Source organism: Alosa alosa, chromosome 9 (genome assembly GCF_017589495.1).
Source record: "Alosa alosa isolate M-15738 ecotype Scorff River chromosome 9, AALO_Geno_1.1, whole genome shotgun sequence".
Lineage (NCBI taxonomy): Eukaryota > Metazoa > Chordata > Actinopteri > Clupeiformes > Clupeidae > Alosa > Alosa alosa.
In genome coordinates this window covers 15,006,149-15,018,661 of record NC_063197.1, presented here as the reverse complement: position 1 = coordinate 15,018,661, position 12,513 = coordinate 15,006,149, and the positions used below count along the sequence as shown (strand labels likewise).

At 41.0% G+C, this 12,513-nt stretch overlaps 1 protein-coding gene and 1 long non-coding RNA gene across 2 annotated transcripts; one reads left to right on the top strand and one right to left on the bottom strand.

Annotated features, from left to right (window-relative positions):
- Positions 1-3,530: 3,530 nt before the first annotated feature.
- LOC125301210 lies at positions 3,531-5,932 on the bottom strand. Its single transcript, XR_007194690.1, has 2 exons — positions 5,763-5,932; positions 3,531-5,500 (listed from the first exon to the last, which is right to left on the bottom strand). It is a non-coding gene; the product is annotated as an uncharacterized LOC125301210 (long non-coding RNA).
- A 113-nt stretch (positions 5,933-6,045) lies between these two features.
- On the top strand, positions 6,046-12,126 carry fstl3 (follistatin-like 3 (secreted glycoprotein)). The gene is made up of 5 exons (XM_048253588.1): positions 6,046-6,244; positions 8,089-8,274; positions 10,254-10,469; positions 10,549-10,776; positions 10,941-12,126. The coding sequence occupies exons 1-5, from the start codon at positions 6,169-6,171 to the stop codon at positions 10,973-10,975; spliced, it is 741 nt and encodes a 246-aa protein (XP_048109545.1). The 5' UTR covers positions 6,046-6,168; the 3' UTR covers positions 10,976-12,126.
- The last annotated feature ends 387 nt before the right edge of the window (positions 12,127-12,513 follow it).

Sequence of the window (12,513 nt, the reverse complement as noted above, 5' to 3'; positions counted from 1 at the left end):
CCAGCATATAGTATTTTCATGCTAGTAAATGACCAGCAGTAACATGCCAGTGGTGCCACTGAACATGTAAACAACCAACAAGTAGCAATCATGCCAGTCATAACGATGAACAGGTAGATGACGAGCAGTATCAATCATGCCAGTCATACCAGTGAACATGTAAACGACCAGCAGTATCAGTCATGTCAACTGAAGAACAGGACACCTCATGAGAGGCATCATTAAAACTGCATTCCCTCCAGCATGCCCCGCCGAATGTTAATATTTGCACAGAGCTGCATAATTAAATTTATGGAGCCATCTGCCCTTTTGCTTGGTTAAATATTTATGTGAGCCTCTCCTTCTTTAGGGTGTCCCCCCGCTTCTGTTGTTATTGAACTACGACGTAGCCTACAGCTGTGTTTCCTTGTAATGTCAGTATATGACTTAGATTTCTTCTGGCCTGACTGAGTCTGTATTGTTAAAGTTGTGCGAAACAGTTCATTATATTCAGATTCAGTTGGATTCAGGTTTTTAACTTGCCGTTTGCATTCCTCGAAAACAGACTACTGCATCATCTGTTCATTTCAGCTATCTGTCTTTGCTTATTTTACAGCAGTCAGCAGAAGCTACTATCAAGGCATGCATCATCCTAAATGGGTGTTCATTCTCTTTAAATTAGCAGTTTTTCTAATTGAAAAAAAGAACCTGAAAAAAAGATGTTCTAGAAATTAAATGATATAATAAAATTCTGAAGCATGCATCAAAGCCTCTACAATTCTTTAAAAGTACTTTATGCAAAGTGAAAAATCAAAACGAATGCTCAGGAGTAGCCTATTGGGAGACTTTTCACTGACTAGGCCTCCCAAAATCATAACATGTTGGTGAATAATCATGTCTCCACATTGTAACATATTATGAGCATTAAAATACTTAATTCTTTAACTAGCTTCAGTTTAGACAGAGTGAGGAAAACCCTCGAAACAGATAGGCTACTTGCTATGTACAGCATAACTATTTCATAATATTCTCTCTGTGCCCCCCCCCCCCTCGCCTCAATAGTACACCCACCTGCCCCTCATCTTCCGTCAACAGGGAGTTTGGAGTTTGAGCACAAGGATACGCTTTAGTCATTTGTTGTCATGGCAACTGCCGCCAGTATTTGCCACAGCATCATTTCTCTAGTCGAGAGTTTTCATGGCCGAAAAAAAAAGAGAATTAAAAGTTGGGATAGAGAGACAGTGTCTGGAATGGTTTACTGGCTAGAAAGAACAATGTCCTGCAGTAACACAGCTATAACCCCAAAATCAACCGTGAGTCAACATTCACCCTGTTTATATTTTGAGAGAAAATATACTGTCCCTCTGCTCCAAGTAGAATTAGGCAAGATGCCAATGAACAACATCACAAAAATATCCCCAAAGGGCTTTCCCCTCTGAATATGTGATGTCCTACTTACAATGATGCTTGAAGACATATTCTGAATGGCCACAACAACATTCACACTATGCTGGTCAAAAATGTCAGATAGGCTACTTGCATGATATCGGCTGAAAAGAATCAAAATCTAATCTAAATCAAAAAAATTAGCATTATTTTCATCAAAGCCAAAAATTTGCTATGCATCAATTAAAAGGGCATGTGAAAAGGCCACACAGCCTTTCCATTTGCCAAATTACGCTATTTGCATAACAACAATGCTTTGATGGAACACATTGTTTGTGAGAGCAAATCCAAAATGATTACTGTGCAAAAAAACAGCCTTCATGGTTTCCAGGTACATTAGGGACATTCATTGAAAGAGACCTCCTTCTCAGGCCTATATTTGGGTAACAAGTGCCTCACTACTTCAGACAATACCAGTGGAGATGCTTGTTCGGTTTTGTGCAGTAGAATCCTTCATTGGAGGTCGTGCTTAAGCAGTTATCAAGCACCATAGAAATCTTTCATCACAAGCTGAACACAGGCATGCACACATACACACATACACAAATGCACACACACACACACACACAGAGAGACACACGCACACACACATACTCTCTCTCTATCTATCTATCTATCTATCTATCTATCTATCTATCTCTATTTCCTTTAATGCAACAGTTTTGTACTAATGTTATTTAACCCTCAACATTATCAAGTAACATTGGTCAGTAAAGACTCAAGAGCAGCATAATAAATTTTATATCATCAGAGCACCATCTAGAGGTGAACATGCATCACTCTGCCATCGTGCTTGGGATCCCACAATTATATTCACCGTGGTTCTCTCTGTGTGTAAGAACACAAATGGTTATATTACTCTAATATATCAGTTTAGCTGTTAAGCTCATGTGCTAGTATCAATCACATCTGACATATGAACTCATCACTAAATCAGAAGTTTACACAGAAGATGACATGAAGGGTTCAGATGCAAAAGCCTCTAAATGCCACCTACGTCAAAAATTAGATAAAGATGGTGAGTGAATGCTCTCCTCACATAGTATACGTTAATCAAATAATTTAACTTCCAAACCCACTAAATAACACTCTCCTCCTGGTCTGAAATATCAATTTCTATGCAAAAACCTATAGGAACCGGATTTTAAATGCTCATTTAAAAGAAATGTGGTCAGATGGATTTAGAGGGTTTTGCATCTGAACTCTTCACATCAATATTATATAATCACATAAAATGTGCAGCTCAGGTGCAGTTTATTTTCCAGAGTCAGAAGTCTCAAATCACCTCTCTCGTTCAGTGCCATTTAAAATGCTAACTCTGTCGCATTACCAGTTGGATTCACAGAGATGGAAAAAATTCAACTGATGCATGTGCAAAACCCCTCAGTCCAGTGGCATGCTTTCAGTCCACAGTCATTGCAGGGAAAGTAGTATGGCAGGCTCAGGCTGCATCCTCGTCATGACTGGGAAAGAGCTTAAAACTAGCTACACTGTCTAAACAGGAAGGTAAATATTTGTGTCAATATAGCTAGGACACATAATTCCATTATGAATGACTCATCTTGAATGATTTCAAGGATTTGATTGAGGTGATGATTAAAGTTCATGGCATTTACCATCATAGGGATTTCATAAGCAGCCAACTGTTCACACAAATAAAACACTCACTGTCACTGTGAAAAGAGTCGGCAGCACCTACGTGAAATATACAAAGTAAACATTCTGAGAAAGAAAGACATTCTGAACATAACAATGAAATCATCACATTTCCTGTCTGTGTTTTGCCATTTTGAAATGCTTAATTGTTCCTGAGAAATAATAACTTCAGCAGATGCAGTAATCATTCAGATCTTGAATGACAAATCACTGTTTGACACACAGAAAGAACATCTGTTGCATCACTTACTGTTTTCATCTGAACTGACTTATTGCTCAGTGAATGAATCAAACTTTTCAACAGGCTGTAAATGTGCAAGGCTGTGTAGGTAGGCTGCTGGGATATGGTAAGTTGAAAAAGGCACAGTGTGTTCGACAAATCTAAAAACAAACTGTGTTCTTGGTTCTTGTTGTGTGTGTAGTAGAATCAAAGCAGTCACAGGCAGAGATGATCTATAACTTTCTTTACTCAACGTCTTCACGCATGCTTCTCTCTCCTTCGTATACGTATTCTATTGAATAACATAGGTGGCACAGTGCCACTAACTGGGCAGGAGGTGTATTGCACTATACCACAGCTCTTTCATGTGCTCTACTGGGTCATGCAATTTGAAACCAATAAAATGTCAAAAACTGAGAATCAGATGACATGTGACTACTGAAAGAACTGTGTATCTGAATCATGAGCTTTTTTAAGTGCTTTGACACCAACAACTACATATTGCACTTTCAAGGCTGTTACAGTTGCATCACTGTATTTCAAAGCATCACCAGCATGCAGCTATAGTGCTTGACTTGTGTCACAGATCAAATTATTAAACAGATAAAACATTTCAACTCATAGTATGCCTCCCACAACTAATTGAACACAATTTGAATTGATTCATGTGTCATAAATACAAAACAGATAGACAGTTTGGATGCAGTTTGTCCCCCCCCCCAGTTGATGGCAGCATTGTTAGAAAATACATCTGCAGAGCTCAGTACCAAACTCAACTCATATGATAACATATGTCATTCATAAGTTTCCATGAGGCACATTTTGCAGTGCTGTCATGTTCCCATCCCACCAGTTTGGGTGGCCACAGCTCTACTTTCTCATCTGTGGTTTCATAACATATTCCCAGCTTGACTGCTAACAAACCGCATGGTCTGCTGAACAAATGCTGAGGGACGCAAAGAAACAATATGCCCAGGGGCGGCTCCAGTGAGCTTCCAATTCCACAGTCAAGTTATGCAGCTCGGGGATCCCAAATATGTGACCCAAGATGAGATGAGACGGGATTCCACCGTTCGGCTCGCCGGTGTTGGCCACCCACCCAGTTGGTAGAGCAACATGCCCAGGGTCACAGCATTCCATTTCTGACCAGGGGACCCCCTTAGCAAGAGCACAAACAGGGCATGTCTACTCAGGAGTGTACGCAGAGCATTCAGGAGAGCATGTGCTCCGCTCATTCCTTCGCCATCAAAGCAACTCTAAGCCAAGGCCACAGATGGGAAGACGGGAGGAGCGGGGGCTGGAAAGGGGTGATAGTAGCTCGCCTGATCCATCATACCAGTCCTGAGTAGGAGGGAGGGATAGAGGGCCGGATAGTTGGCCAAAAGATGTCAACACGGGCCCATCCCGGCACCAAGTGAATTGCCCATGCATAGCCCATGTGCCGTGTCGTTGGGACGCCTCGTCTGCAGCAGGTGCCAGCAAATGACCAACAGGGAAGGCATCTGGGTGTGTGTGTGTGTGTGTGTGTGTGTGGTGTGTGTGTGTGCGCGTGTGTGTGTGTATTAGACGATGAGCGGAAGGGAGCGTTGACACAATGATGTCTCACCCTTGTGCGTACTCAGAGGGACGGTGGACTTTGTAATGGCTAAACCGTGTCTGAATGACAATCATCCACAGCACCACCATGCCAGACAGACAGAGGCTGATGTGCACTGCCAGATTTGTCCTTGTCGTCCTTGGTGGTCTTGGTGCATCAAAATTCAATTACAGTTGAGACCACACTGTGAAATGCCATCACTGGGTATTATCTCAATTATGGTGTATTACTGTAACATGGCAAAAAATCCCCAGTAAATTATCATCACAACATAAAAAGAAAAGAAATCCTACTTCTTGCATGGTAATTAAGATCATAAGCTGGTTTAACAGCAAGGTTAAAAGCAGGATATTGTGTTTGCTTGGCTAATGCTGCCATATGGTTCCTATTAATCCAGACAGATTCAGAACATGACTTACTAGGCCCATGTAGCATGTTTCATTAAATGGATTAATCATTGTAAAAGTTTATGGATTTTGAAATCAGTTGACGTCACTGGAACCTTCGGAAGAATACTGGAAATGAAATCACTCCAAGACTCATGTTAGTGAGGTCCAACTTCATGTGGGCCTCTTCAGCGAGGTCCAACTTCATGTGGGCCTCTGTAGAAAGTGAGAGAAATAAGATGGACAACATTGTATGAATAAGAAATGTAACTGCAGCTGTATGAATCTCTGGACATCAGGAGAAGCAATCTCATGTACTTTTTAAGTTCTAACACAGCAGCTGTTGGCTAGCCTATATTGTGTCCAGTGGTTGCTTCTGTGATGGCTTTTGAAACTCTAAGAGACAAATCTGTAACATAATTAAGACTATTCAACATGTGTGAACAGTAGAAGCACGTGTTTTAAAATTGTTTCTCACCATATCAGCAGGGGGATTGATGTCCAGATATCACTCAAAGTCCAAATTTTCATTTTAATGGTGAAGTTACATGCTCCGTAAACCCATGATACTGACTACAAAGTGTAGAGCCTAGACTTAATGTTACGACGCTCTGGGGCTTTTCCCATATTTGGCTGGACCTCAAAAGTCAAAACTTCCCGTCGCAGCAAAATAACTGGCTGAAGAGCATTGCCCATCCCAGAGGCATAACCCAGGCAAGGCAAAATATTTATATAGAGGCGGAACGACATCATCCACAACACACTCATTCACGTCAGAGAAGGCAGCAGAGTCCTTTTGGAGGAGACGGCTCCATTCTTTTGAGGAACGGACGACACGACTTCTGACGTTTTTAAAACTTATCATAAACTTTTTTGAGATCAACATGAACGCTTTCGTCGGTCTGCATTGCACATTACTTTTTGCGTTGAGCCTGATATTTGGAAAATATCCTGCCGATGGTAAGATACATTTAGGTCAATCACTTTTGACTCTTGTGAGTTGCTACATTTCAGATGCTCACGAGCAGGCTAAAAGATCAATCTGCCTGCAGTGCTATGAATATTATGTCGACTTTTGTCGTCATGCTTGATGTATTTCCTTGCTTGTTTCCTGGCTTGTAATATGTCTATTCACACAATCAGTGTGAGAAGTGAACTCTCTGAACTTAGGATTTAGGCACTGGAACTCAGATTCACTTTCCTAAAGACTCAAGGTCTCTGCAGATCTCTAAAAGCTTTATTGTGCGCAGGTGCACATGGGATTTATAAACGTAACGACTGTAATTATTTTCCCAGTGTAGGCATTGGACAAAATACTTTACTTTCCCCCAAAGTATTTCTTGCTGACAGATCTGACTCAATTTACAGAAGAAAACAAATAATGTGTATATATATATATATATATATATATATATATATATATATATATATATATATATATATATATATATTACCTTTAAATGTTTTACCTTTTATTTAACCAGGGGATTAGCCTGACGAGCCAGTCATCCCAAAGTATTTCTTGCTGACAGATCTGACTCAATTTACAGAAGAAAACAAATAATGTGTTTTTATATATATTTTATATATATATATATATATATATATATATATATATATATATATATAACCTTTATTTAACCAGGAGATTAGCCTGACGAGCCAGACCCACATTAAAATGTAATTTCTTCTGCACGCAATAGGACAGCGCTATGAGTCACATGGTTTCCCACCAGCGGAGCTAGTTGGCTAGTTCAAACTTTTGCCAACTTAATAAAAGCTTAACTCGTGTCACACTGTTCGCCAACAGCAACATTATCTTATTTGTTTTCAAGTAGCAGGGAATTCAAGCCAAAACGTTGCAACTCTGCCATCAATCATTATGTTAAGCCCGCCTAACAACTCTATACACGATTTGATTGGCCTGATAGAAGTTTAATTTTTCAAGCTCACAAGCCAACGGAGAGTTGCTAGACTAGCCCTGGCAGCAAATGTAATTTGTTGCCGCTGGGGTGCGTCTAGGTTTCTAGGCTTCCAGGGGATAGAATACGTTTATATTTGTATCTCTTTTTCAAGTGGGCCCTGGAGAAGAACTCAGCACACAAAAAGTAACATGACCAAAGGAAAAAGACAGCAATGACAATAATGATATACAGACATAAAACTGAAACAATATCAAATTTAAAAACAGACAGATTGATAAAATTGATTTAGAAATTCCTTAAAATTGATTTATGGGATGAAGAGCTCCCATTTTAAGTGTTTCTGCAGCTCATCCCAAGCAGCTGTACTACAACTAAAGGCTGCTTTGCAAAACTCTGATCCTACTGAGGGAACGTCAAACAGAATATACCTGCTAGAGTGTTAATTGTACCTATGCCTTACTAGTTTTTAAGAGTGAAGACATAAGATGGAGGCAGACCTATAATTGCCTTGTACACATTACACAAAGATCAATGAGTGCATTTCTCTTTGTACTTAAAGTGAAGGCCAACCAACCATTTCATATACACAGTGATACACTTGGATACACATTACCATAATCTAACACAGGCCCAATCTTATTAGGTGTAGCCTACATAATTGATCAGATGTGCCATTCTTACCTATTTCTTGTCACTGACATTCGAAAAATAAGCTCAAGTCTTTGTAAACATGTAGTTTGGTGTGAGAACCAGGGGATTTAAAGGGTTTATCTGTGTGGTGTCTGGTGGAAGAACCAGGGGATTTAAAGGGTTTCTCTGTGTGGTGTCTGATGGGAGAACCAGAGGATTTAAAGGGTTTCTGTGTGTGGTGTCTTCCAGCCGGGATGTGCTGGCTGCAGCAGAGCCAGGAGCCGCGTTGTGACATGGTGCTCAAGAGGGGGGTGACCCGTGAGGAGTGCTGTGCCGGTGGCCGTCTAGACACCGCCTGGTCCAACACCACTCTGCCCATCAACGAGGTCAGCCTGCTTGGATTTCTGGGAATCGTGTCCTGTAAGCCTTGCAAAGGTGACCCCACGCATACATTTCCTCAATACTTGATATGGTGCCACTTAAATGATGATAGTTTGGTCTTCGTGAAGAACCTAGTAGAATTGTTATATATATAAATATAATACCTTAATACTAGTAGATGGTGTATTATTTGAGGATAAGTTAATTTTGTGTACATCTGGTAAATTGGGGTTGATATGTTGTAGTGTATACAGTATCAGGTTTGTAATCGCTGATTGTAGTAGCATTTGGAAATACTTATGTGGCTTTTGAAGCTGCTGTATATTTATTTATGAAAATGCAGTTAGTGTGCTGTTAAATATTTATGTTGGTTACACATGAGTTCTAGACCAAACACTCTTCACTTTCTCACAATATTGTGATGCACATAATTCTACATTCAGTGTCATTCACACAATGCATGGGAAAAGTGACTGGCACCAATAACAAATGCAATTATGTGCTGTGGCCTCTTAAATATGCCTTATAGTGTTTCATATTTGTGGTATGGATCTAAGCCAGATGTTCCATCTAACTCTCTCCAGCTGTTTTGAGTAGGTTCCACTCTCAGAAGTCTTAGCCAGGTATTCAGGTTCACTCAAGGATATATTCAGTTCCCCCCACCCCACCCAAATCTCCCAAAAGAAGATTGTGGAAACATTTGGACACCCTCCCACAACCTGTTAGCATGACACCAAAGCATACACATGGCGAGGAGGAAGTATAATAAATCAAAAGAGGTGTTGAAAGAGCAAATGCTGAAGATATTACAGGCTTTGCTGGAAAATGGTGTTTAAGATAACGATTAGGTCTGTCTTACTCAACAGTTGCAACACAAGTGATTAACAGTTCCTGGCTACATTGAGTGTATGAGTAAAGTTTTTGTAAATGCTACATTTACCACACTGCTAATCTTCAGCACTGTGAGCTAATCGCATGGTTACATAACAGTCTACTCAGAGAAAGCATATTGATGGCACCATATGTCCTTCACATTCTTATGAAAGGCCTAGATGTACTGCTAGATGTATTGCTTGCCGGCAGCTGGCTACTGGCTGCTACACCATGCTGGTCTAATCCAGTATATTAGATGCAGTAGCCAAAAGTCTCCATTTCTCCTTCTCTTGAAGTCCTGTTAGCATAGCAGCTTGCACAATGCTGGACAATGCTCAAAAAAGATTGGGGGGGATCTGAATTCCATCTTACCACAGGAGAAATGTCTGCCACATGCTCAGATGTTTTTCATAACAGCACACACAATCAACATCGGTGAAATTTTTGAAAGACAGAATGAAAGAGACTGTTCTGGAGTTTTTTCTGTGTTTGTTTGTCTTCTGTGTGTGTGTACAGTATGTGTGTGGATGGGTGCGCTTGTGTGTGTGTGTGTGTGTGTGTGTGTGTGTGTGTGTGTGTCAGTGCTGCTTGACTTCGATTGTCATAAAAAAGGAGTGTGGACCTCACAGAATGGCCTTACATGTGTGCTACCGATGTCAAGTGCTTCAAAGCATTCCTCAAAGCTTGACTAATGTTCCTTACCTGACCCATCCGCTTTCTTACATTATTTTTTTCTGAAGGCTACATAAATCCTGACTGTCTGTCAAAAGATCCCTCCTCCCCCCACTTCTCCTCTCCCTCACAAAAACAGAGTGGAGGATGATGGGAGGTTTCTCCATCAGGCCTTTGGAGTCTGCATCAGAGGACAGCAGGGTATCCCAGTGGAGACTCATAAAACGATACTTTAGTACAACATCTAAAGGAAACAGAATGTTCATTATATAGATACCCTAGATAGCGTCTGTCTAGGGGATGATCCTATCCTGATCCTCAAAGCCAACATGGTTCCTCCACAGAGTCTAAGCCACAGCTTGATCCTTACCCATCAGGTCAAAAAGCCTCCAGTGTCAAGTGAACTTGTGGGATCCAGGTTCAATTCAGGAACTTGAACTTCATCTTTGTTCAGTTTCTCTGATTGAGTTGCTGGTGTGTGTTTACAGAGAACTGCGATGGTGTCAAGTGTGGCCCTGGGAAGGTGTGTAAGATGAAGTTGGGGCGGCCCCAGTGTGTGTGTTCCCCCGACTGTGGCAGTATCTCCGGCAAGCACGCCGTCTGCGGCAGCGATGGCAACTCTTACCGAGACGAGTGCGACCTCCTCATGGCCAGGTGCAAAGGGCAGCCAGATCTGGAGATCATGTACCAGGGGGAATGCAAAAGTAAGAGCAGTTTTCTTCTCTGTACTCTTGTACAATGCCTAGTTTTCGGTTTTTGATCGTGTTGCTGGTTTCCCCTCAGAGTCTTGCTCCAACGTGGTATGCCCTGGCACGCACACCTGTGTGACTGACCAGACCAACAGTGCCCACTGTGTCATGTGCCGCACAGCCCCCTGCCCCCTGCCCATGGCAACTGAGTCCCCCATATGTGGCAACGACAACATCACTTACTCCAGCGCCTGCCACCTCCGCAGGGCCACCTGCTTCAGAGGGCGGTCCATAGGAGTCCGCCACTACGGCCATTGCGCAAGTAAGGCCCAGCATTCCACCTGGGAATACTGGCAATTCTTGGAAGGCGGAATAGCCTAAAATAACCAGATGTGGCCTAAATGTTACAGCACACAACTGGCTGAAGTCTGACACAGAGTGTATTTTTGGTTTTAACCGATGGCTTACGTCTGGTTTTGTGTGCAGGTGTAGAGGGGAGTGAGGAGAATTCCCTCGACTAACTTCTGAAGACATTTCGGGCGTGAAGTGATAAAACTCCCAGCACTTGGTTTGGATTGGATTGCCTGCTTGCGAGTTCCTAGTCGAGAACTAACGGCCCCCCCTGTTAGTCTCCAGCAGCTTCAGTCTTATGACAATACATGTGGATGTGGAGTAGACCGTGGGAAGAGCAAGTCTTCTGCAAAACGGGAGCCACTGACATGTTAATGCATGCGGTACATATTACATGAAATGATTTTTTGAATTACTTTTTTTTTTTTCTGAAATGTCTATTTTGGAGAGGTTTTTGGTTCACTTTGGAGGATTTGTTTTGCAAGATGTGTATATTGTAAATACAATACCACTACTATTTATTGGAGAAAATATAAAATACCTATTTAATACCTCTGTCATCTAGAAGTCATATACCCATAGATCATTTTGAAATATATTTATTGTAATATCATCTATTGTTATGTGGGCAGCGCATGTCTGATACCGGTAGAACTGTTTTCAATGACATATTTGTATTGTGTATTTAAATGACAGTGCGGCCATTTTGGCAAGCTGTGCTGGAATCTTAATCACAGAGTTGTAGAGCGTAGACAAATGCCAAAACAGAGCAGCGTCAATCTGTCTTTACATTCCCCTGCCTTTGTTTGGAGGTGAGTCTAGCCAAAAAATGGAGTTTACTACTCTGCCTTAATGTGTGCAACAGTTTGGGGTCTGGAAAATTTAATTACCTACCAATCAATAAAATTACCAGCTGGATGCTAATAGACTAGACTGCACAAAACAGTTTTCAGTAAATCATCATTTTCATTGCCTTTGTTTTTGTGTAATGATGGGTTATCTGAGTTCATTCATTATTTTTCTGCTCCTTTATTGGTTACATACACACATTCTAAATGCGATTGGCTATCCGGTCATGGAAAAAAACTCTTAAGACTTTCTAAAAGGATTCATCTGAAAGCATTCCATGTTCAGTTGTAAGTATTCTAATGTATCTGTACAGGTACTGTATTGTACTGCATTTCATGTTCTGCCCTGCTTGTTGATAGAGCTACTTTCACAATCCTGTATAAATATCTACTGTTAAAATTTGATGGATAAATGTATCAAGTTATTTTTGTATTTTTCTACTGATGTTTGAAATTAAAAATGTTAAAGAATATTTTGGTCTCAATGTGTTTTTATACTCTTGTAAATGTACTCACAACTTTTCCACTACATTCCGAGCAACATAAACAAACACATTTAACTCTTTAACAAAAAGTTTTTGGATTCAAGTGGATCTTTCCATTGTTCAGCAAAGGTAGGCTAGCAAAACCTGTTTCCATTTATTTCATCAGGTCCAGACAGAACATTGGCCAGTTAATGGACAACATAACGTTATTTCATAGAGCCACGAGATTACTAAGGCCTAGGGAATCTGAAATGACCGAATGTGAAGATTGTTATCTCTTCCAGAGCACTGCACCAGTGTCTCTCTTTCTCTCTCTCTCTCTCTCTCTCTCTCTCTCTCTCCTCCTACACACACGCACTCTGCGTGCCATGCACA